General features: G+C 29.9%; 1 protein-coding gene across 1 annotated transcript in view; it reads left to right on the top strand.

Annotated features, from left to right (window-relative positions):
* Nucleotides 1-5,534: 5,534 nt before the first annotated feature.
* Nucleotides 5,535-27,973, top strand: part of Actbeta (Activin-beta) — a 59,767-nt gene continuing 37,328 nt past the window's right edge. Inside the window, exon 1 of the mRNA XM_008196762.3 lies at nucleotides 5,535-6,227. Within this exon, the coding sequence (XP_008194984.1) occupies nucleotides 5,747-6,227 (481 nt within the window). The 5' untranslated portion in view covers nucleotides 5,535-5,746. The remainder of the gene's footprint in view (nucleotides 6,228-27,973) is intronic.

The following is a 27,973-nucleotide window of genomic DNA, read 5'->3' as shown; positions in this document are numbered from 1 at the left end:
GGAATTATTCAACTTAAAAAAAAAACAATTTTTGAAAAATCAAACTAACCAATAAATATTTTCCGGCAAATTTGCAACAGACAAATTTAGAATACCTTGTAGTTTTAGCAACAGATCGCCTTAAAGTCCACAAACTAAAAATATTTTTATTGTACACAGGGTGTTGTATACAGGCTAGTGAACCAAAGTTACATTTTTTTTTAATATAATATCTTATATATTTTTGTATATTTAGATTTTATATAAAAAATAATGTAACTTTATGTAAACTATTATGGATTTATTTCTTTTCGTTTCGGAATTATTCAACTTTAAAAAAAAACAATTTTTGAAAAATCAAACTAGCCAATAAATATTTTCCGGCAAATTTGCAACAGACAAATTTAGAATACCTTGTAGTTTTAGCAACAGATCGCCTTAAAGTCCACAAACTAAAAATATTTTTATTGTACACGGGGTGTTGTATACAGGCTAGTGAACCAAAGTTACATTTTTTTAATAAAATATTTTATATATTTTTGCATATTTAGATTCTACATGAAAAATAATGTAATTTTTATAAACTATTATGGGTTTATCTTTTTTCTTTTCGGAATTATTCAACTTTAAAAAAAGTCAATTTTTGAAAAATCTAACTACCCAATGAATATTTTCCGGCAAATTTGCAACAGACAAATTTAAAATACCTTGTAGTTTTAGCAAATAGTCAATTTTTAGTTAAGACACGCAGATAATATACAAGGTGTGCCAAAACGCAAAAATTTGAATAACAATTTTTTTTCAAACGAAACACCATAATTTTTTTTTGTGTTGATAGCATACACCGTAGAATTTTTAGAAATGTACAGCCACTTCTAATTTTTTTTTGATTACACCTCGTATGAAAGCCCTTTTCGCAAGCATTACAATGCACTATTTGTTTTTTGATTTTTTTCAAAGCCTACGTGATAAAAAAATAAAAACCAATTTTATAAGTTAAACATTTTCTAATGCAACAATTGTTCAAAATGGGCATCGTTCCTCTCCTGGGAAATAAGGTAACGATAGTAGCATGCATTTCTAATATTTTGCAACATTTCTAGTGTGATTTGCCTAATTTCAACTTATAAAAATTGGTTTTCATTTTTTTATCGCGTAGACCTTGAAAATATTCATAAAGCAAAAAGTGCGTTGTATTCCTTGCACATGAGGTGACACTTGACATACTGTTACATTTGAAAAAAAAAGTTAGAGGTGGCTGTGCATTTTTGGAAACAGATAAACAAAAACCGTATCCACCAAATAATGGGCAAGAAAAAACAAAAAGCAATCTGTTGTAGGATTTTTTACAAAAGTCAATAATTCCCTACTGCTCTAATTTTTTTATTACTTGCTATACAAACCGCATATCATTAGGAAGCTTATGAAAAATGCTATCGATACTTGTAAAAAATACATGATGATCTATTGAAAAAAAATAGTTATTCAATTTTTTGCGTTTTGGCACACCCTGTACATTATCTACGTATTTCAAGTAAAAATCGACTAAATTGGTAAAACTACAGGGTATTTTTAGTTTTTCTAATGCAAATTTTTCAGAAAATATTCATAGGCGACTTTGCAGTGATTTTTCAAAAATTGGTCTTCTTTATAACTAAAAGATGAATAATTCCGAAACAAAAAGAGATAGACCCATAATAGTTTATATAAAGTTACATTATATTTTTGTATAGAATAAAATTATAATAAAATATATAAGATGTTCCATTTAAAAAAATATAACTTTGTTTCGCCACCTTGTATACATCACCCTGTGTATAATAAAAATATTTTTAGTTTGTAGATAACTAGTCTTTAAAAACCTGCTCTATTTCGAGCACTCCGGTTACGGCGTCGTGCTCAAAATATCGTGCATGGTTTAAACACCTCAATATCCATTTATACTTTAATATACTATTATATAATTTTTTTATTGGTAATCTATTTTAATTATTAAAAACGCGCGTTAAACTGCCCGTGGCAACATCAATAACCCAAGAAACGTGAAGTATAAATGGCAACTTTTTTTATTTTGAATTTTTATTACAAGAACAATTAATTTCGTGAAACGAAAGGTATACTGATCTCACATTACATTGTTTCCAATTTTTGTAATATTAATATCAGTATTTATGACTTCAAAGTGTACCAATAAAAAAAAATAACTGGCCAATATCCACTTATACTTTAATATAGTGTTTTGCTAAAATAAGTCAATTCATCATAATTATTTTCTATGAATTTAACTCTTACCCACCACAGGTATTTTCCAAGCTAGTAATGTAAAAGTCACCTACTAAACAAACAAATTGTGTACTGCAAGCTAAAATAAGTTTCAAGTAAATCTTCAAATAAAAATAATATTAATCATAAACCACACACAATTTGAAGTAGGAAGGAAACCAAATGACTCAGATCGAATAATTGTACTTTCCCCTGCAATATTTGCTCTTCTCATCGCGGTTTACGTTTACTCACAATTTTCAGGTATTATTATTTTTCCACAAATTCAAAAATAATCATTAGGGCTCGGAAAATATGCATGGAAATATGCACCAAAAACATGCTATTATGCTTCTTAATATGCATACATGCTTTTATAAAATTACAAAATAGTAAGTCTTTCTTACCTCATACATAATTTTTAGTTACAAAATCCACAATTATAAGTATATCTAATTTTTTTGCTCGTAGAAACTATTTTTTTTTAAACATATTTCTGTTACATTAATTTTTATTTGTGTATTTTTACATGATTCTCATCTAGTTAACTTTGAAATTAGTATACATGTAAAAAAAATTGTGCCGCTCTACTCAATTGAATTTTCTGTCAATAACTGTCAAAACTGTCATTTGTAAAATTTACAAATTGTCAGTTGATTAATTTTAAAAATTTTGTTAAAATGTAACACTGTGCAAGAAAGCACTTTTATTGTCGAAGCTTATTTTCGAACTGGAGACTTAATAAATAGAAAATGGTAATTTTTTGTTGTCTAAATGCCTGTCATTAATTTTATAAAGCGGCATTTCTGATTTTACATGGAAAATTCACAGTCGACTCTAGATGAGAATCATTTAAAAACACATTGAATATTGTGGCATAATTTTCTAGAATAAAACTTTATCTCATATCTATTGAAATTAGTTGAAAAGACCTTAATAAAGTAAATTTAAAATTTATTTAAAAAATAGGGTTATTATTTCTTTAATAAAATCATTACTTTTATTCATTAATTCAACTATCAAATTTTACAGAAGCTCTCAAACAGTTTTGCTAAATGTTTCTTAAATTAACACATATTTGAAATTGTCTGTCAATGCTGCCAAGAAGTTTGATAAAAACAAATAAAATAGAATTTGTTTTTTCGTGTTTGCCTTATTAAGTCTTATAATTTCAATTCAATTCAATTTCAATTTAATTGAACTATCAACCACGAATCATGTTAAAATTTCCCGCTATATCACAGAAGGGGCATTTTACGTGAAGCGGACAATTCAAAAAAATGCGACAGCCTGAAATTCGGTTACAATTGTTCTCTTAAAAGGTGTGAATGTAAATACGTAATGGTTTTTGTTGTGAGCGACTTGCTTAAAAAGTTATTTACTTCTATAAATTGACCAAATATTAAGCATAACGTTTTTGTAAACTGTATTCTAATTGAACAATATATAACAAAATATTTAAAATGGTGTTTTATACACAAAATTCACTGTTTTAAACGCAAAAAGTTGAATAACTATTTTTTTCAAATAGAACACCATGAATTTTTTTATGTATCAATAGCATTTTTCATAAGCGGTTTGTATAGGAAATTTTCTTCTATATACAATGTATTATTGTCCTTTTTTTTCTGTCATACGAATGTATATATATATATATATATATATATATATATATATATATATATATATATATATACATATATATATTAAATTTCCTATACAAACCGCTTATGAAAAATGCTATTGATACATAAAAAAATTCATGGTGTTCTATTTGAAAAAATTAGAATTCTGTCATACGAATGTATATATATATATATATATATATATATATATATATATATACAGTTTTTGAGCACGCTGTATATATATATATATATATATATATATATATATATATATATATATATATATATATATATATATATATATACAGCGTGCTCAAAAACTGGCGCACCAACTCAATGGTGTGTGGTAGAGAACTGGTTACATATAAAGGTAAAAATAGTAAAAAAATTCTTTGAATTAAAGTTATTGATAAATAACGGATTTTAGATAAATGATATGTGGCAACGTTGTCTAACAGGCATGATCGCAATAGAATTTCAGCAACAATAAAAATAAATTATTTTTGAAACAGTTTCCTAGGAAATAATTCACAGTGTTGGCACATCTACACATTGTGATTTTTTGGATGAATTTTATTTTTTTTAAATTAAAAAATTGCTAAAATCTGATAGTAAATTTAAAAATAATTGTTTATTGTTTTGTTACGGAACGATTACCTGGTATGAAACATAAAAACATAAAAAAATAATGAAAACTAAAGAAGTTAACACAATAAGTTTGTAGCTCCAGATTTTTTAAAATATGACTTTAGGAATTTTTTCAACATTTTTCCCGTGGTCTGCACTTGCTTATCAATAACGTACCACTGAGTTGGTGCGCCAGTTTTTGAGCACCCTGTATATATATATGTATACATATTCTTATCTTATATATTCTTATATATACAAGTGACTAAATCTGGGAAAAATGGCGCACTGTGATTTTTTAAAAATGTGCCTGCAGACGCACAAAATTGTAGAAAAAATTAAATATCTTCTGAATGGTTAAAGCAATTTGCAAAAACTAAACTGATATATAAAGCCTAAATAAGTGCACATTTAAATATGTAAAAATATACAGGGGGTGCCATTTATAAAAACTTTGTTATAGGCTACTGTAAAAATGAAACACCCTGTATAAAACAAAATAATTTTAGAACGTGCACTTTGACTAATCATTTGCAGTGCCATTTGATACATTCCGATATCTTTGACAGTGTAGGTACAATCGAGCACGCACATATCAATGACTCACCCTGTATACAACACCCTGTGTATAATAAAAATAATTTTAGTTTGTCGATCTATAGCATGGCAATATTTCACGTAACAAAAAAAATTATAGACCGATTACGCACCTTTGGGTCACCCTGTATGTGTATTCGGAAAGTTGCGCCTGCCACTCTAAGCAATGATTGATAGCGAAAGTAAAAGTGATAAAGTAATTAATAGTGGATTTATGTCCCCATCAGCCCCTCTCCTAATGAATGTTATTGAAATAAAGCGCTTTAAAGCGTTCGCCACCCCTTGGTGCCACCAGCAATCACTTGTCCCATCCCTCCCCTTGAGACCCCTAATTATCGACTCAGTACAAAGGTGTTAGCGATCCTCTCTTGAAAAAGCTTCCCGTCAGTGTTTAATAAGGACTCCAGCCCCGGCACTCTAGACATGTAGTCGCACTTGAGGAGGAGAGTGGCCAATTCTCGTCAGTTGCGATCGGAACGCCGCCAGGTCCAAACGTGCATCGCTTCGAACTTTTCCCAGCAAATTTCCAATTTTCGCGAGCGTCTAAATTCGAGTGGTGCAAAGTGAGGGATGATGATCCAAAGTTGGCTCACGCAAAGCAACCACCAAAAATGCGAGAAGCTTAAGACTTCTCTGAAGATCACCCCCAGATAATGCTGCCCCGGAGCCGCGCCATGGGCGGGCCCATCTGGGCCATCCCATGCCTGTACCTCCTCTGCAGCACGCTGACGGTGGACGCCGGCCGCCGCCACCGCCACGACGACGACGACGACATCTACGTGGCCCAGCTGGAGCGCAGCGCCGTGGAGGAGGGCTCCAAGACGCCGGCCTCCACGTGCCCCAACTGCATCGCGGACCGGGAGAGCAAGGCGGACAACCTGCGGCTGGAGGCCATCAAAAGACAGATTTTGTCCAAGCTGGGGCTGAGGCACAAGCCCAACGTCACTTACAGTCTTCCGAGAGAAGTTATCATGGAAACCCTGTCGAGAGCCGAGGATAACAGTGATTTTTTTAGAAACTTTAATAGTGAAGAAAATATATCAACGACCAGCGCCAGGACGTCCACGGTGGAGACCATGGATTTTGACGACTTTTACGGACGGACGTCGGAGATTATCTCCTTTGCTGAACAAGGTAAAACAATCTGAGGCGCCCAATTTGTTAAAAAAATTGCGAGTCCCACACACATCGACATGTGCTTATGATTCAGCAATTAATTATCTATTAGTAAACAATATTCATCATTTGTGTTAATTAATTACGGCAAATTCGGTGCATACGTTATCGCATATTGCAGATTAATTTTAATTCCAGACACTATTATTTACTTATTTTCATTTGGTATTCTATTTTTCTACGTATTGCTCACCTTGGATAAAAAGAAACATTTATCGAACTTTTGACTTCGTATCTAGTAATAATTAATGTTCAACTATTTTTTATACAGTTTCAAACTCCTGATTATTGAATTCTAATTATTGAAACATAAGAAAAAATAATTAACATTTTTTTTAAATAATCACATTAAATTCTTTATAATGCACATTTATAAATCAATTAATAAATTAATTAATTCTTTCTAGGTATTTGAAGTTTTTTATCACTAGAAAAATACAATTTCCTGTCAACGTTTCGATTCTAATTGAATATTCTTCAACTCGTTTATAAAAAACAATTGACGGCCTGAAGAAGCTTAAGTTGAAATCGAAACGTTGCCAGAAAATTGTATTCTTTTGAGTGAACACGATGTACCTTTCCTTATAATGAAAATAGATTATTAGTAAAATATTACAGGAAGATAATTTTTTTTTCTCAAAAATTTTTATTTATCAACTGTTTGTAAATTAATATTGCCTGTTGTGATTATGTTGTAGTTTTTTTAATTATTTAGAAGACGTGTTGTTTTTGCCAATGAGAACTAATTACGTTAAAAACTTAGCAAAATCTACTAGTAAAAAATATTATAATTAACAACTATGTATATCGAAAAATGCACAAAAAACAGAAAAAAACGAACAATGTTAATATATGAAAAATTTGGTTTTACTGGTTGCCTGAGTAGATAAAAACTGGTAATTTTCAGAAATTTCATAGAAATAAAATAGTTAAATAATTCCAGAACCACCTGAGATCCTATACACTCTTTTACAAACAGTCCGTATAAATTTACATTGTAACATTTTTTGGATAAAAAATTTTTTTGAGCTTAAATTTTGTACAAATTTATTTAAATATTTTAACATACCGACATTCAATAGTATTACCACTATAAAAATAATAGTATCACCACATTTAAATAGTTATTTATTTAATGAGTTTGAGTGTAAATCGGACGCTTTATTTCACGAGTGGATTTTTAAACCACGAGTGAAAACGAGTGGTTTATCATCCACGAGGCGAAATAAATGAACCGATTTACACAAAAACGAGTTGAATACAACATTTTATTCTTTGAAATAGACTCAGCAAGGCTTAAAATTGCTTTAAATTTGTTAAAAATAATCTGACGTTTCGTACTGAGAAATGCCAAACAGTTGTCAAAACTTCCTTACACAGGAGAAAAACCGTAAATTTTGACAGTGTCGAAGAATAAAATAAATTAATAAATAGATTAATTCTTTCTAGATATTTGAAGTTTTTTATCACTAGAAAAATACAATTTTCTGGCAACGTTTCGATTCTAATTGAATATTCTTCAACTCGTTTATAAAAAACAATTGACGGCCTGAAGAAATTTAAGTTAAAATCGAAACGTTGCCAGAAAATTGTATTCTTTTGAGTGAACACGATATACCTTTCCTTATAATGAAAATAGATTATTAATAAAATATTACAGGAAGATATTTTTTTTTTCTCAAAAATTTTTATTTATTAACTGTTTGTAAATTAATATTGCCTGTTGTATTTATGTTGTAGTTTTTTTAATTATTTAGAAGACGTGTTGTTTTTGTCAATGGGAACGAATTACGTTAAAAACTTAGCAAAATTTACTAGTAAAAAATATTATGATTAACAACTATGTATATCAAAAAATGCACAAAAAACAGAAAAAAACGAACAATGTTAGTATATGTAAAATTTGGTTTTACTGGTTGCCTGAGTACATAAAAATTGGTAATTTTCAGATTTTTCATAGAAATAAAATAATTAAATGCGGCAAATTCAAATTCCAGAACCACCTGAGATCTTACACTCTTTTAAAAAGAGTCCGTATAAATTTGCATTGTGAAAAAAAGTTGTTTTGGGATTAAATTTTGTACAAATTTATTTAAATATTTTAACATACCGATATTCAAGTGTCACTACTATAAAAATTTTTGGAAGCCCCTCCCCCCCCCAAAACTAATTTCTAAATCCGCCCCTGATTTGCTCGTGGTCTCACAGCTAATCATAAATTAATTATTATTAATATTTGCATACATTATTTGATATTATTAAAGTTTAATTATTTAATGATTGCTTTTATTTTTATTTTAGGTTCGCTGATTATTTAGTTAAAATTAATTACTGTTAAGACTTTTTCAGTTGTTTGCAATGTTACCACAACTTTGGGTAATATTATTAGTTCATTTTTTTATCTAATGTTGTCTTTAAAGTTTTTGCTTGAAAAAACAATGATTACAGAGGAATCGCACCTCATAAATTAATCATAAATTAATTATTATTAATATCTGCATACATTGTTTGATACAATGTGTTTTTAAATGATTCTCATCTAGTCCTTTGTGAATTTCCCATGTAAAGTCAGAAATGCCGCTTTATAGAATTAATGACAGGCATTTAGACACCGAATATTACTATTCTCCATTTATTAAGTCTCCAAATCGGAAATAAGCTTCGACAATAAAAGTGTTTTCTTGCACAGTGTAACAATTTAGTTGCATTTTAACGAAATTTTTAAAATTAATTACTTGACAATTTGTGAATTTTACAAATGACAGTTTTGACATTTATTGACAGAGAATTCAACTGAGTATAGCGACACAATTTTTTTTACATTTCAAAATTAACTAGATGAAAATCATTTAAAAACACATTGTATCATGGTTTTAATACTTTAATGTTTATTTAATTTTTTTACAAACATCTATTACATCTTGTAGGATTTTCTTGGCATGGAAAATAAATAAAACAAAGTTTAAAAACCCGACACACCACACGTTTATTTGAAACACTACACGTTTCAACCACAAAGTGGTCATCCTCAGGTGAGAATATAAACATGTATTAGAAAAAAATAAGATAGCTTCAGAAGACCAAAGGTTGTTTTATTTTATTTTCGTTTCTTTTATTATAGAATTAAATAAATTATTGTTTAGATGTTTTTAGTTTTTTGTAGAGTTACCACAACTTTGGGAAATATTATTAATTCATTTCTTTATCTATTTTTATCTTACTTGAAAAATATACAATAAATGATCGAACCTCGAAGTTTTCAGTTCCTAATCACTCGTATTATGTATTATTAATATTTGCAAGGATTGTTCGATATGAGATACAGGTTTAATTAATTAATCATTAACTTAAAATCTATTAGAAAAAATAAAGTTTTATTGTTAATTTAGTCTCCTTGATTATTCATATTTTTGAGTTCACTTTGGCTCGTGGTCACACAACTAATCGTGAATTAATTATTATTAATATTTGCATGCATTGTGAGACGTAACGGCTTTAATTAATAACAAATATTTAACTAATTTTATTACAAAAATTCATACTCGTGCTTGTTGCATTAAAAAACTTTGTTTTATTTATATTTTACTTTCAGTCCAAAATTATAATTTTAATAGAAAAAATTTTTTTTGAGTGTTATTACAATTTTTAAAATTATTCTTTTATTCACCTATCTAACACTTTTGCTTGGAAGATCTAAAATTATTGACAAAAAAATGACAGAATCAAGACTTGTACTTTTTAATTTTTTAAGTTTTTTTAATTCGTATTTTTTGTGTTACCACAATTTTTAAAACTTTGGACTATTATTAGTTTATCTATTTTTGTCTATAATGGTTTTACTTGAAAAATATAAAAAAAAGTTGACAGAAGCAGGGATCGAACTTCGGATTCTTGGGTTCGCATTTGCTCGTGGTTATTATTTTATTAATCAATTAAATATTTGCCTACATTGTTTAATGTAGCAGTTGTAATTAATCATAAATGTTTAATTTTTTATTGAGGAATATTTTTTTCATATTATCGATCTCCGGCTCAAACCTCTTTGCAGTCCTGAATTTTTCATCCTAATATGATTGCTGGAAAAATGTAATTTTTATTTTCTTCTAGCATTTTTTATCTATACAAATAATAATTAAAGTTAAACAAGCACGAGAATGCAAATGTACTGACAAAAAAATAAAACTTAATAAAAAATGTTACTATTAATTAAACCTCCAATGTCGAACAACAAACAATTCTGAATTATCTACTTTTATTTTTTTATTTTAATACTAAAAAAAGTGTTTTAATTTGATTCATGAACAAATGCAATGTTAAAATTAAAACAACAACTACGGTACGTATTTTCTTTTTACCGTTCAAAATTTTTAATTAAAAGTTTTAATAAAAATGTTTCATTCGGTTGATGATAGTAGTGGCCTTCTTTAAATCAGCCCTAGAATTTTTACTGCAGGTTGCATTTTCCGCACGCCACTATAAACCCAGTGGTATCCAGTTCAGGGTTAAACGCTGGTAATAATGTAAAAATCCAGGTCCGGCTCGTGCAAATGAAGACATTAAACAATTTCAAACCCGAATGTAAATTTTTTTCGCCTTTATCGGCGATCTTTTGAATATTATTACACTTAACGATTTTCCAACGCACCTTTTAATCAAACAACTTTTCAACGAATTTATTTTTCTTAGTCATATGGGTTCGATATATCGACCGGTGGTGAATGGGGTAAAGAGTAATAATTGATGGTAATTGCACGTTCCATGTCGCCGATGGTAAGGAGAAAACAAGCCACAATCGATTCCAATAATTGATACAAAGTGCAGCAAAATTTTACGCTATCTATAAATAAACTGGATGTAATTAATATTCGAGGATATAAATAAAGCACTGATTTGCATATTGGTCGCTCGTGAGGCGTGATCTGCAGACTTTGTCACCCAATTACAACAAAAGTTTTAAGTTACAATCTCTTCCTGTTACAACTCATATCGTTCGAACAAAGAAGCGCCGATAAATTTGCGTTTGTTTATGACTAATACTATTATTTTTGATTAGTAATTACTAGAATTCCTATATTGGCAGAGTTGGGACACTGAATGTCAATTTTCGAAATTTTGTTTCATATTCGTCGGTTGGAATGTGTAAAAAAACAAATTGGGATAGAAATCAGTGGTGTTACACTTGAAATTTGGCGAAAAGTCAAATAAATTTGTCAAAAAATGTTTCCATTTTTCGTCGACTAACTGCGTTTAAAAATGGTTTAGACTGGCAGTCGTCGTCAATTCACTGTTTTTTTATATGAACTCCAAATTTTAAAAGAGATTTCTTTGCAAGTACAAGAATTTTACGTCTAAACTCTTCATCATAAACATTTTTTCCTTAACTGTAAGAAATGGTAATCATCGATGAAAGAGAGAGAAATTGAACCTTTCCTGCCAAGTTTTACGTTTATTATTAACAAGCATTTGGAAAAGTGGATTGTCTAAATAATGTTATGTACAAAATCTATGAGATTTTGGGAATTTGTCTATGCATTTAAAAAATACGTAGGTACTTGAACCCAAAATTGGTTCTAATTTTTAGGAAAGTTGAACCTGTCGCTGCTTGGCCGCCTTTAGCATCTACGTGAACTTTAGATTCTGTTTCAAATTATAAAGTTATTGGGAATTTACGATTTTGTTACGTTTTTCATACGAGAACACCTTCAATATCATTTATTAGAAAATTTAAAAAGACGACAGGAAATATGAAGGGTTCTTGATGACCAATTTTTGGGACGAGATGTTTAACTAAAAATTGTGACTGAAAGAAAAGCATTTTTATCATTGAAGTATGTTTTAAGTTATGTATTTAATATTAAAATAATTATCGAAAAATGTCAGAAATGTGAACATTAATATTGGTAGGTATTCAATTATTTTCTTTTTTTAAATAGTAATCCCAAAATTTCTACGTTTCCTTCGTCCCTGGTTAAATTTGACGTAAAATTATGTGATTTTATGCATTTGACAAAAATTATAACCTTGAAATTATTTTCGACATAAACCTCTGCATAAGTTACTAACAAAAATTTTAATAAAAAAGGATAGAAATATATACCTAATCCACATAATACAAAATTGGCTCGGTTTGACGTTCAGTGTCCCAACTCTCCCAATAAAAAAACTCTAGTAATTACTATATACCGGATTTTAGAAAACTTTAACACGCAGTTTTTAAGATCTTTTCTCAAAACTCGAAATAAATTTCTTTTGCTAAAAAATGGAAAATTACGTAACTGGTCATTTAAAATCATGGGCTCTATTCGATTTTAAATGCAATGAAAAAATTTTTTCAAACTGAAAAATTTTACCTTGAATTGCTAATGTTATACACTGATGATAGATGAATAGTCTGTAATTGACAACATTTAATAAAATTGATAATCTTTGGATAGACTTTGAACTTTTCCAAAAAATTTAATTACTAAAACTCACTTGGAGAAAATGGACAAATTTTCCAAAATTTTCACAAGGTTAAAATGAATTCTTACAGAAAAACAACTAATTTTTACTGCAGCAAATTTAGAACAATTTTCAACAATTAAGTTTCTTATAACTTTTTTGTATACAGTGAAACCTCCGAACAACGGACACCTCTTTACAACGGACATTCTTGTAGGAACGTTACAAAAGCATTGGAAAACCATGTAAAAAACCTCTCTACAACAGACCCTCTGTATATCGGACGTGGACAAAAAAAATCCCAATTACCACATTATCATAAAAAATTATCTCCTAAACGGACACATGTGCAAAGATTTATTTGTTTGAACAAAAATTCAAGAATTTAAGTAAAAAATCTGTTTACATTTTTTTTTTAATTTGATTTCACTTTGAAAAGATTTTTACATATGAGTTATAAGTTATGTGTACCTAATAATACAGAGTTTAATAACAACATGGACAAAAAAAAATAAAATCAAGCTTTTTTCCTCTTTCTATTAGACAAGGACGAAAATGAACAAAAAGTTACCGTTTCTAACCGTTTATTTAGCAAAAACTCAATTATTGCGCAATTTTTGAAAGTTGTGAGTACTTAAACACATTTTTAGACACGTTTTTAGACAAAATAATCAAGTTTTTCTTCCTGTTTTTATTAAACTAGAACGTAAAAATTACCCAATTTGATCAAAAATGAACAAAAATTTACCTTTTCTAAGCTTTTTTTCAGCAAAAACTCAACTACTGCGTAAAATTTTTCTTAAAAAGTAAACCAATAAATCACAGACTTATGTCAAAAATGACATTATTTTGGCAAGTTCTGTTGATTTAAACACGTTTTTAAACCAAAAATCAAGTTTTTTGATCTGTTTTCATTAAACTAGAACAAAAAAATCCCCAAATTTGGTCGAAAATGACCAAAAGTTTACCTTTTCTAAGCATTTATTCAGCAAAAACTCAATTATTGCGCAAAATTTCTTAAAAACTAAGGCACGAAATTACGAAATTATGTCAAAAATGACATTATTTTTGCGCAAGTTCCAAGGATTTGAACAGTATTTTAGGCCAAAAAAATGAAAAAAGATTAACCTTTTTATGAAGCGTTTATTCAATAAAAACACAATTACTGCAAAAATTTCTTAAAAAGTAAGCAGACTTATGTCAAAAATAACATTATTTTTGCAAGTTCTAAGGAACTAAATGCGTCTTCACTCAAAAAATCTTCTTGTTTTCATTAAACAAGGCGAAAAAATTCATCAAAGTTGGTCGAAAATTACAAAAAAATTTCCTTTTTTAAGCGTTTATTCAGCAAAAACTCAATTGCTGCGCCCAATTTCTTAAAAAGTAATCCAATAAATCACAGGATTATGTCAAAAATGACATTATTTTTGCAACTTCTGAAGATTATTTAAACACTATTTTAGACCAAAAATTTTTTTGTTTTCATTAAACTAAAACAAAAAAACCCAAATTTGGTCTAAAATGACCAAAAATTTACCTTTTTTAAGCATTTATTCAGGAAAGACTCAAAAATATATAGTGCAAATTTTCTTAAAAACCAAGGCAAGAAATTACAGAATTATGTCGTCAGTGACATTATTTTTACAAGTTCTGAGTATTTAAACACGTTTTTAGACCAAATATCAAGGTTTTTTTCCTCTGTTTTTTTAAATTTGTTCAAAAATGACCAAAAATTTACCTTTTCTAAGCGATTATTTAGCAAAAACTCAACTATTGCGTAAAATTTCTTAAAAAGTAAACCAACAAATCACAAAATAATGTCAAAAATGACATTATTTTTGCAAGTTCTGTTGATTTAAACACGTTTTCAGACCAAAAATCAAATTTTTTGTCCTGTTTTTATTAAACTAAAATGAAGAAATCACAAAATCTGGTCGAAAATGAACAAAAACTTCTTTTTCTAACCGTTTATTTAGCAGAGTCAATTATTGCGCAAAAGTTCTTAAAAAGTAAGCCAATAAATCACAAAATTGTATTAAAAATGACATTATTTTTGCAAGTTCTGAAGAACTAAACGCGCTTTTAAAGCAAAAATCATCTTGTTTTCATGAAACAAGGCGAAAAAAATTAGCAAATTTGACCAAAAATTACCAAAAATTCACCTTTTTTAAGCGTTTATTCAGCAAAAACTTAATTCTTGTGCCCAATTTCTTAAAAAGTAATGTAATAAATCACAGAATTATGTCAAAAATGACATTATTTTTGCATGTTTCTTCAGCAAAAACTCAACTATTGTGCAAAATTTCTTAGAAAGTATAAACCAATAAATTCAGAATTCTGTCAAGAAACCTATATAAAAGCTATATGTAACCTATTTAATACACATAATTAAGTTCTTCTACTTTTTTTAATACTTTTTTTAAATATCCATATTTTTGCTGCTATTTTATGTTTGAATGTAATTGGTGGGCAGTTTACTATTATAATTATTATTACTATTATAATTTGTTCATTTAAGAAAAAGAATTTATATTAAAATTGCCCACCTCCCATTAGTGGTGATGAGAGGTTTTACTGTAACAGATAATTTTAAGCTTTTGACAAAACTTAATTCGTATTGTTTGGTTGTTTATGTAACGGAATTTATTGCAATAATAATTTGTTTATATTTTTCCTGCAAAAATGTCTATTTTTTGCCACCTAGTAAGGTTTTTGAGTTCCTAAAAATCCGGTCTCTAGTAATTATTCCTCGTAAACTTTTGTTAATAAATTACACTGCTCAACAATTGAAGTGGATATTGAGAGAAATTCTAAATTTTGGTAATTCGTTGTATATTAAATAACAAAAAATAATTACAAAAAATAAATTTATACTCGTTCACACTCAAAATTAAAAACTGAAGAAAATTGTCCGTAAAAAACCAGCACTAGAAGTAAAACACAAAATCGAATAAAATGTAACGAAACTTAAAAGTTCTCAAATTTAAATTTTACATCATCCCTACAAAAACCTTGTACCGTGTAGGACCTCTCCTGGCTGTTAGCAGGGCTCTTACTCAATTGGAGAGACTCATTATCAAATTGTTCATAAAATCTTGAGGTATCACTTCCCAAATTCCTTGCAATGCATTAGCCAGCTCTTGTAAAGTGTCAGGAGACTGCTGGAGCTGGTTTAAATGCCTAGACATTTCGGCCTAAACATGTTCGATGCAGTTCATGTCAGGCAAACAGGGTGGCGACTCCATTCGTGTAATGCCATGGTGTCCTATGCGCTCATTCACAAATCTGGCGCGACGAGGGCGGGCATTATCGTCAATAAATACGAATCGTTTGCCTATTGCACCAAAAAATGACACAATTATCGGCTCTATCACTCTGTCTCGATAGCGGACAGCAGTCATTGTTTTATTAATTAAGACCAATAGGTCTGTGCGGCCATTAATACATATGCCTCCCCATACGCAAACTAACCCGCCACTAAAAAGAGTGGTTGGATTTTCATTATACCGTTGTTCTCTTAGCCAAAATTCTAAAAAGTGTGGAAGGAAAGAGGACAACGGTACAATGCAAATGTGATGGCTTCAACCACTCTTTTTGGTGGCGGATCAGTGTGCGTGTGAGGAGGCATATGTTTTAATGGCCGCACAGACCTATTGGTCTTGATTAATGAAGCAATGACTGCTGAGCGTTCTCGAGATAGAGTAATAGAGCCGATAATTGTACAATTTTTTGGTGCAATAGGCGAAAGATTCGTCTTTATTGATGATAATGCCCGCCCTCATCGCGCCAGAATTTTGAATAAGCGCATAGAACATCATGGCATTACACGAATGGAGTGGCCACCCTGTTCACCTGACATGAACTGCATTGAACATGTTTGGACCGAAATGTCTAGGTGTTTAAACCAGCTCCAGGAGCCTCTTGAAACGTTACAAGAACTGGCTAATGGATTGTAAGAAATTTGGGATCGATACCACAAGATTTTATTAATAATTTAATAATGAGTCTCTTCAATCGAGTAAAAGCCCTGCTAAGAGCCAGGGGAGGACCTACACGGTACTAGATTTTTGTAGGGACGGTGTAAAATTTGACTTTGAAAACTTTTAAGTTTCGTTAGGTTTTATTCATTTTTTGTTTTACTTCTAGTTCTGGTTTTTCACGGATAATTTTTTTCAGTTTTTAATTTTGAGTGTGAACGAGTATAAATTTATTTATTGTGACTGTTTTTTGTTATTGAATATACAACGAATTACCAAAATTTAGAATTTCTCTCCATATCCACTTCAATTGTTGAGCAGTGTATTAACAACGCAATTTGGATTTGGATTTGAATTTTTTTGGTCCAGTTTTTTCTATTGATAAGCACATGTTTTCCAGTAACCGGATCTGTCGTCACACTGCATCCTTCCCACGGGTGGAAAATCTCCGTTTTGTTGCACCCTCTTGTCTCCCCTTGTCTTGTCTAATTTAAAATAATTTCGACGAATCCGCCCCCGACAACTTCTCTCCAATAAATCACAAATTCGCTATCATAAATCCTTTGACTGTGGACGCAATGATATTCGTCGGCGCGTGTTTCAGCCCCGATAAGGGGCGAAAACAAGAGGCCTCGCAATACACTAACCCTTTTTTTATTATTAATGTGTTTGTTTACAATTAATAAGGGATTAGTTAATTTAATTTTTATTGGAGGGTGGCCCGCTATTGTGCGCAAAATGGAATCGAATATTGTTATAGTGTGGCGTTTTCTTTGATTTCGCCCTCGTTCCGGTACATTAAATGGATAGGGGAGAGGATGGCAATACGAAACCTCGTATATACACGCCGGCTGTCCACTATTATTCTGTTTTGATTCTTGTTTTCGACGAACGGACAAGACTATTAGGACAGATACGGGTTATTGCGTGCATTTTTGATAGCTTTGGGGAGGTTGCACATTGGGGACAGGTTGGCAATTTGCCCGTAAAATGAACAAAAAAATGCTAAAGTCTCAATTTCTTCAGCTTTACTTTACAACAGAAAGCCGGAATTTGCAAATTCATTCCGATTCTTAAAATGAAATATCGCTTGACCTGTCTTGTTATTTAAATTTTTAATTCACTGGCTGTTGTCACGAATAAGTGCTGCAAGATTATATCTAACATAAACAAGTGTGCCAAAAATGCAACGAAGTGATCATTTTTGAAAGTTTTTTTTGTATAACTTGCTTTGTTGTCTGTCTGTCTGTTTCATATTTTTGGAGCCAAATTTAAATGGGTTCCCATTGTCCCAATAAATTGAAATTTTGCATACTTACTTAATCTGCGTGACAATTCATTACCATGTGGTTAAACGGGGTTTTGAAGTTTTAGGTATGTTTAAAATTTCGATGTCTACATACCGTAACTTATACCAACATTAACGGTATGTTGGTCATTGGGAAATACATTAATACCTAATCATTTTCATTACGTTTCGTTATAAACAAATGTCGCTTTTTTTAATTTATTTATCTTGGACGATAAAGTATAGACACAGAACAGTGGTTAGGATGTGCTTTCAATGCTAACAGCTGTTTTCTATCACATACCACTAAACAAGTTTGCACAAATCAGCAAAATAATGGTGTTACAATAATACGGCGAAACTAAATCTCAGAGAAAAAAACGGTTAGAATAATTAAAGACTAAAAAGCAATAAATAAAAAAAATTAAAAAAATATTTTTTAGAAAAAAACTTTTATTTAAAAAATGCACTAAAAACTAAAAAATTACGTTTTTCTATCAGAGGAGAATATTTTTACTTACAAATTAGGATTTTACAATTTATAAAAGCTTTGGAAACGGCCATAAGTCATAAGAATTACTTTCTTAAATTGAGCACTGTTCCCAAAGCTTTTATAAATTTTATAATCCTAATTTGCAAGCAACAATATTCTCTTCTAATAGAAAAACATTATTTTTTAGTTTTTAGTGCATCTTTTTTAGATAATAGTTGTTTATTAACCGAGTTTGAGTGCAAATCGGACGTCAAACAGTTGTCAAAATTTTCTTACACAGGTGAAAAAAACCGTAAATTTTAACAGTGTTGAAGAATAAAAGCTTTTTTCTAAAAAATTTTTTTTGTTATTTATGAAAATCACATTTTTTATTTTTTTTCAAAATGTTGCAGTCGAAGTGTTACCTTGGATGAATAACACATGGTTTTACACATTAATAATAATTATTATTATTATTAAAAATAAATAGTGGCTCTTTTTTCCAATTATAAAACTAATTATTACTTGTTATGTTCCCTATTTGCTAATCTCTTTGTCTATTTGCCACTTCTATGCTGTGTATGTCGATTCCTTTGACTTTACAAAAACATGTTAAATTGTTGTTACTTTGAGACTTCTGTGAAAAATTTGTTAAAATTAAAAAAAAGCACTAATCATTGTTGGTATGGTAATAACCAAAGAAATTCTAGATTTGCGATTTCAACGTGTGTTAAGTTGTTACGGAATACTGTGTTATTTATGTAAAAGGTTATTTTTTCCGTGCATAACTTTATTATTATTAAAATTCATTATAAGAACTCAAAAAATAGACCAACAAACAAACTACTAAAATGGTTATAATATTGTGTTATTTTTTTTTAATTCTGAATAATCCGTGCCGAAAAAAAATATAGGTATTAAAATACGAATATCTAAAGGTTAGGATAAAAAATGACATATAAATAAAACGTTCCCGTCGTTGATAGTTACATTAATATCCCCAGAGAGCGCAGTGGTTCCATTACCGTTCAAGTTTTCAGAGCAATGAATTTATGATATTAGTTGTAATTAAATAACGGTTAGCACAAGGCGAATAAAAAATACAGACAAATGGAGCATTAAATTCTCAACAGTAAGACATAAACATAATGCAAAAATTTTATCGTAAATTATATTTACAAAAATTTCAAACTTTTACCAATTTGCATTCTGCCCCATATTTTTCAAAACGCTGCGAATACGGTTACAGATGTAAGAATTTTGTTGGGAAAAAAGTTATAGAAAATTAAATTTCTTACAAAAAAGTTTACAAGACCACATCTTTATCTGCAACCATTTAGGCCCCAAAGTCGTTCAAAGACACTCTAGCCAGGGATTTGCTTCATTTTGCTGGTGGTCAAATATCGCAAAGTTAATTCATACCTAAGCCGTCGAAGATAGAAATATGGTGTTTCTGACTTTTTTATAGAGAACTTAATTCTCTACAACTTTGTTCTTTACACTTTTTTTGTATCTTCAACTGTATTCGTAGCGTTCGCAAAAAATATAAAGTGGGATGAATAGTTCTTTGTGCACTGTCGCATATTTATCAAAGCGCTGGGAATACAGTTGTAAATACAAAAAAGTATAAGGGACAATGTTGTAGAAAATTAAGTTTCCTATAAAAAAGTCAGACACTGTAATACTAGCTTGTACAGCTTAGGTATAAATTAACTATGTGTTACTTGACTACCAGTAAAATGAAACGAATTCGTCGCTTCAGCGTCTTTGAACATTTTTAGGACCTAAACCGTTGACGATAGAGTTATGGTATCGCAAAATTTCTCAAAAGAAATTTAATTCTGTTCAAATTTTTTCCTAACATTTTTCTTGAATCTTTAACCGTATTTGCAGCGTTTTTAAAAATACGGGACGAAGCGCAAGTTTTAAATATTAAATAATTTTTTTCTCCTGTTCCTTATGAAAATTTTAGTCGTCGGTTTTTCTCAGACTGTTAAGTGTACAAAGCTCAACATTTCTGTATTTTTTCCAAGTAATGAGTAAATTGGTTGTATTCAGATTAATTTAAAACACTGGAAACACTAGTTTTTTAGGTTCAGAAAATTGAGTGATTTTATATCTTGTATCGTCTCTTAAATTTTAGTCTTTTGGGTAGCATCGACTTGTTGATTAATTCGTTTTTTTCTATAGCAGATGATAAACAATTTCTTTATTACCTTTTTTGAGTAGATGAAATAGCACTCTAACCACAAGGGTTGTAAATTGTTTTAGACTTTGGCAGAACCTAAACTAAACGTAATTTTTTCGGTTTTTTAAATTCGTCTGAGATTTTACTTTCTTTTAACTCATTTTTATAAAAAAAATGTCAAAACATCACAAAAATTTGAATTTTTTTAGGAAAGTTCTATTCCAGTAAGAAAAAAAATTATTTGTTTATCACGAGAATTATTGCGTTATAAAAACCTTGGGCAACCTTGGACAATGTCTGTTTTGTGAGAAAATAATTTTGGGCAAAACCACACCTCGCTATCGTCTTTTGTCCTTGTCTCATAAACAAAAAAAAATTAACAAAAAAATTCATATCTTTCTTATTGATACGCAATTAAACGAAAGAAATTATAGAGGCGCTTTTTTGCAGAGAATTTAACAATGTTGACAGCGTTTTTTTAATCTTTCGTTTAGCTGTAATAACGTGAAGTTTTATTTTTTGAAATAGGAGTTATATTTGGCAATAACATTTTCAAAAAGCTTATTTTTTCTGAGCTGAAAACGATATAAATACAGTTTGATATTTTTTATATAGTTGTGATAAAAAATATATTTAAAATATTTGAAAGTAGTCGGCCATGGAAAAATTATTTCACATAAAAGGTGTGAATAATCCAGAAATTTTGTGAACGGTTATTAAAGTGAAAAATGTTAAATTATCAAAACAAGCTATGTTAAAGTTATTTTCAATTACACAAAAATACGATGGTCGCAGATTTTAATTGCATAAAAAATGCACAGAAAATTGGAAACGATGTGATTTTTGATGACACTTTTTTATGATTTAGTGAAGTGCAATGGAGGTGACGTTGATAATGTTATGTACTTTTTACCGCAGATGGGATTTGATTTTGGTGTTTGGATTGATATTTTTTTTGTAAAATAAAATTTTATTGACAGGAATCATACGATTAATAAGATTTATTTTCTTTTTCCGACATTTCATGTTTAATTAGAAAATATAATCACAATGTAAGCTTGCCATTTTATATCAAAAAAACAAATAATTTTTATTAATATCAAAAATTTGATCTAATAATAATTTATTTGAAAAATGGGTACTTGAAATAGCCAAACTTAAACTTAAACTTTTTGAGTTTATTAACTTCATTTTCAATTTTGAACATACTGGACAACATATATAGGCCTTCCTTTTTAATTCTCCAGATATGATTTCAAAATCTCTAACACTAAACGAGTTACCGATTTTTTAAGTGACAGGTGCAAATCCAAAATTTTCAAAAAATCCTAAATATGTCAAAAACGGTTAAACTTAGGTATAGGGAAAGCTGATAAAAACTCTCTTAAAATAACTCAACTAATCCAAAAAACGCAGTATACATAGCTTTCCATTTAAAATAAGAAAGTTAATAGCGACTTCCGCTATAACCGGAAGTGCTGATATCTTGAAAATATTTTCATTGAGCAAAACTCAAGGGACTATGACTGTGTACCAACTTTAAGATAAATATCTTTATTAGAACTTTCAATACTTCTAATGTGGGGTTTAGAGGGAACAGCCTGTATAAAGCATACTTTCAGTAGTCTCACCCTGTGTATTTGTGGGAACTAGTAATTTTCAACGAAATTTAGCGATTTTTTCGGTCCAATTTATCGCATTAAAAAAACCGTACACTGCTTGATAAATTTAGTTCTGAAACCTCCCCCTTTCTGTAATCTCTCCCCGATGAGAAGCAATCAGGTTCAACATGTTGATAATAAAACTTCCCCGACCTTGAAGTTGCCAGTCTATCGACAGTTATAAAAAATGTGCGATCTCTCCAAGTGTCCTCTCATCGAACTCGTCACCGGAATCGGCGACCGGACGTCCGGATTCGGCCAAAGCGCACGTTGCATCATCTGGCATTAATAACCCGGAGTAATAAAGCCCCGGCGTCGGAGGGTGGGTGGTAGCGAATCGAAAGAAGTAAAAAAAACGTAGAATAACCCTCGGGAATGTGAATATTTAATAGTGGAGAGACCGTCGACTATGAGGTTGAACTATCGCAATAGTAAAAAATGATGTTTGAATGTCTGCGGCTGAACCGGATCGATGTGAACGGCTCCGTCGTGGCGCTCTGGAAGTCGCCTCGTCTGCAGCGTCTACAGCGCCCAAAGAGGCCCGTCGATGCTAGACGGGAATTGATAAGGACATGGAGATGCTGAAAGGGGACACGGACTGCTCATGCCACCATTAATTAATAAATAAAAGCGAGACGATGTCACGTGGGGGTGCAGGAGCAATAACCCCGAGCTTTGGTGGATTCAGCTGGTCAATTGACACTGTGTGCTAAAACTGATCATCTATTGAAGCTAATTAAATTAGAGACAAGTGGAATGCGAGAAGGGGGTTAAGATGCCAGACTGGAGGCAAACTCGGTCAAATTTAATCAACTTTTTCGCTACAAAATTATGACTCCATTTTTTCTTTGTTGACAAAGACAGACTTATTAAAAAAACTACTACATAGTAACTGAAATACTAGAAAAGTCAAATTGTTATAACTTTAAAGAAGAAAAATTCAAATTTAAAGCTGTAACAGTTACTCATAATTTAGTGAGTGCATTGCATTTGTTTTTCTGAAAGCATAAACTTTCAAAGTTAATAAATAATACGATATTTACGATCATTTAAATGTTAATTGTTGTGGCAACAATGTTGTATACAGGGTGAGTCATTGATATGGACGTGCTCGATTGCAACTACAATATCAAAGATATCGAAATGAATCAAATGGCACTGCAAATGTCAAGTCAAAGTGCACGTTTTAAAATTATTTTGCCCTATACAGGCTGTGTCATTTTTACAGTGCACCCTTTAACATATTTTTTTTAAATGGCACCCCCTGTATATTTGTACAAATTTAAATGTGCACTTTTTATGGTTTAGTTTTTGCAATTTGCTTTAACCGTTCGGAAGTTATTTAATTTTTCCTACAATTTAGTGCGTCTGCAGGCCCATTATTAAAAAATCGCAGTGCGCTTGGTTTTCAAGATATTGAGTTGAGATTTTGTTTGTGTGTAAACAACTGTCAGGGTATCTTTCGGCGACAAGACTGTCCTTTTAAATTGCAGCATTAGCATGCTGTGACACATTCATTTTGGTAAATTTTGAAGGACCATAACCTGATTTTTTTAAATAGCACTCTCTGTATTTTATTACTGATTATTATTCAGCATCTCATTTTACATCTTTATTACTTCTAAATTTTTTTTCCAAAAGTTGGTAGTTTCGGAGATAACTCGATTTTTCTCAAAATTTTCAAAAAATCTTAAATATTACGAAAACGGCTACATTTAGGTATAGGAAAAGGTGATGAAAATCCTCTTGAAGTAACTCGAGAAATCCAAATACACAGTAAAAACAAATCTTTCCATTTAAAATAAGAATGTTACTAGCGTTTTCCGATATAATCGGAAGTACCGCCATGTTGAAAATATTTTAGACCCAAAGAAACGCACAAAATTCATATCCTTGTTATAAGTCATTTTCCAAAAGATTTCCCAAGTAGGTCGATTTTATTTTTTTAAATTTTGACACTGTTATGACGTTTCAAACATAATGATGCTTTTGAGCGATGACATCATTTATATTTTTTGATTTGTCTTTTAAATAGTTCCGAGTTCTTATCGTTCTGGTAAGAATTAAAAAAATAAAAAAAAGAAAAGAAAATAAAAAGTGATCGAAATTCTTGAGAGTGCTACACAATAGTATATTATTATACAAGTTTAATAAGACGTTCTTATAAATAAGTGTAATATCTTATTTTTTCAACTTTCTATTTTTGTTGTTTGTTTTTGTTTAGTTTAACTTTCAGTTTCACAATGAACAATTTGTGAAACCACAGTAGAAAAAGAGGTTTATTTGTTCATTTTTGCTATATTTTATATGAGATGATTGTTTTTTGTTTATTTTTTGTATTTAAGTGTCAAATTACGGTTAATTAAAGAAAAAAAAATTCTAAAAAACAATTGAAGTTTATCAAATACGTCAAGAACAAAAAGATTAAACCCGATTTGTTTAACTGTCGATATTTTTTTAATTTTTAATTTTTTTTTTCTTATTACCAGAAAAATAAAGATGTGTACTATCTAAAACAGTAAGCAACAATGTCGGTTGTCATTAAAAAAAAATAAGAATGACGTCACAACTCAAAAACGAATATCATAAATGATAATATAATGTCAAAATCTAGCAATTAAAAATCTTAAAATCTTTCATTAAACCATTTAGAATTGATTTATTTGTGACTTTTAGTACTTTTTTTCTAGTAATGTAATGTGAATAACAATTGACAATTTATTGACAATATGTTTAAAGAAAAATTCAGGAATGTGTCGTACAATAACATCACATCCATGCTTTTTTACAGAAACTCACATTGTCACGTATATAAAAATATGACAGGAGGCGGACCCGAAAAGTATTAAATAATACACCATTTGAGGTTAAATTTTAAATTAATTAAAGCAATTTAACCCAACATCTAGAAGGCGCCAAAGTCTAGAAATTATTTTAGTTTCTCTCAAATAACTTCTTAATAGAATAATTGATTTTTATAAAATATGGTATACTATTTCCAGCCTATAATTAAGTGAAAAACAAGTTACTAACACTCGGCTATTAAAGTAGTACCGGACCAAACATTAATTTTTCCGTTAAAATGTTTTATTTTTCGTGGTGATGAATCACAATGTTTGGAATTAAGTCCCTATTGATAAAAAACTAAGAATATTTGCATTTACCTGAGGAAAGTTGTTAACATTCTTTAAAATCTTCGTCTCGTGAATGTCTGTAAAGGGCCAAAAACAAATCCACTATCAACAATAAATAATTAGTAGAACACAAACTAAAAACGATTATGAACACTTTACAAATGTTTTTAAACGAAATTAATTCTAAATCTTTAGCACAACATGTTCTGAATTCGGATTTGACAGGACCACAAAACATGACAGGTGACAAATTGGCGGGAATACTACCAACCTAACAGTACGCACTAAACACCCCGCTCATACGTAGAACTCAGTGACTTTAATGTTTCTAGATTATTTAAAAAAGTCCAATCTATCGCTGGAAAATGTACATGAGTAATTTACTAGCAAAACCACATGTTTCGGTGTAATTTTCTTTGTTTTATTATTACAGTGAAGAATTTACCTATCAACAATTTGATAAATTTTAAGACATATTTTTGTTATAACGTTATACGAGCAGCGTAACTCTTTTTATGCGAAAGGCGCATTATTTTTAAAAGCTTTTATTTAACTTGCTTTGTTGTCTGTCTGTCTGTTTAATATTTTTGGAGCCAAATTTGAAAGGGTTGCAGTTGTCCCAATGAATTGAAATTTTGCATACTTACTTAATCTGCGTGACAATGCAATCCTATGTGGTTACTTACCCTCTAAAAGGATTAAATGGGGTTTTGAAGTTTTAGGTTATGTTTTCAAATGAGTTTTCGATGTGTACATACCGTAACTTATACTAGAATTAACTGTATGTTGGTCATTGACAAATATATTAACACCTAACTATTTTCATTACGTTTCGTTACAAACAAATGGCGTTATTTTTTTAGATTCATTTATCTTGGACGGTAGAGTATAGTCACAGAACAGAGGTTGCGCTTTCAATGCTAACACTGTTTTCTATCACATACTACTAAACAAGTTTGCACAAATCAGCAAAAAAATAATGGTGTTACCATAATACAGCAAAATTAAATCTCAGAGAAAAAGACGTTTGGAATAACTAAAGACTAAAAATGAATAAATAAAAAAAATAAAAAAAACGTTTTTTTAGAAAAAATCTTCTAATTAAAAGATGCACTAAAAAGTATAAAATAATGTTTTTCTATCAGTGAATATTTTTGCTTACAAATTACGATTTTAAAAGTTCTAAAAGCTCTGGGAATGGTAATAAGGTGACTCATAAGTCATAACAATACGGCATTATAGGATTACTTTCTTAAATTGAGCTTAAAATTCTAATTTGTAAACAAAAATATTCTCCTCTGAAAAACATTATTTTTTACTTTTTATTGCATCTTTTTAATAAAAGCTTTTTTCTAAAAAAACCTTTTTTATTTTTTATGAAACAATGATTGTATCTTATAATGTTTTTATATCGGCCTTGGTTTTGGAGTAAAAAAAATATTTAAGCACACATAGTCGAAATTTCGGTGGTTGGCAAATTGTTATTTCTTTTTTCATTTTGGTTTTAGTTTCTTTTTGTACACTTATGTAATTATTTATTAATTTAAACAAGAACTATTTTTTCAATTTTTCTAAAATTAAAGTTCATAGAAATTTATCTACCGTTGCAACAAAATGATGCTTTTTAATATTTCTGTTTTTTATTTCATTCAACTCAATTAAAAAACAGAACACATTTAACTTTGACGAAAAATGTTGTCAAAATCATTGATAAAAGAATTAATTTGAAACAATTAAAATTTCGAGACAGTTTTTCACGTCAACGTTAACAAATCTTTGACAAAAACGCTTTTTCACATCAAATTGTCGTTTTATTACTCTTGTTTTCCTTCATTTTTAAGTAAAACACTATTTTGAAAACACCACTATTGCTTTATACATCATAGAACAGCGATAAAATTTGAAATAATTTTCCCAACTTTGTGGAGTTGTAAAACCGAAAAGACCTCTCAAGTGTCAATATAAAATATGTTTTTGATGCGAAAGCCCCCATATCGTCAAAATTTTATCACCACAGACTTAAAAATTGACAAATCGTTAATTGATTCAAAGACAGAAATTGCCTCAACAATGTAACAACTTTTATCGGTTTTGTGGTTTTGAAGAACATCTCATATCAGAGTTAAAAGCGCCATAAAACACGACAATAAATCTACACGACTAACCGACCCTTACATTAAATTATTCGAAAAATTCGACTCTTTTAACAAACAAAATTTCTCAATAGATATCGACCCCCGATATTAATGCAAAGCAACCTTGAAATGGGGCTAATAGACTCGGATGAATGGTCATTGTTATGGTAAATAGCAAATATTAGGCAATGTGGGGGCCTTTTGTCTCAAACGATCGAAGAAAAAATTGTTTTCCTGATTCCACATTTATTCATTGTTTCGGAATTACGAGGATAAAAGCCGATCAAAAAGAAGATAAATTACGTTTCATTATTTCGCCCAATGGTAATTAAATCTTGCTTCCGTAATCAATTAGTAAAAGGCCAGGACCGGCCTCAGAGTCGTGAATTTTAAGAGCAAACTTCTCGC

The sequence above is a fragment of the Tribolium castaneum genome, chromosome 8 (genome assembly GCF_031307605.1).
Source record: "Tribolium castaneum strain GA2 chromosome 8, icTriCast1.1, whole genome shotgun sequence".
NCBI lineage: Eukaryota > Metazoa > Arthropoda > Insecta > Coleoptera > Tenebrionidae > Tribolium > Tribolium castaneum.
Note: the sequence above shows the minus strand (reverse complement) of the source record. Positions and strands in the feature narration are given on the sequence as shown.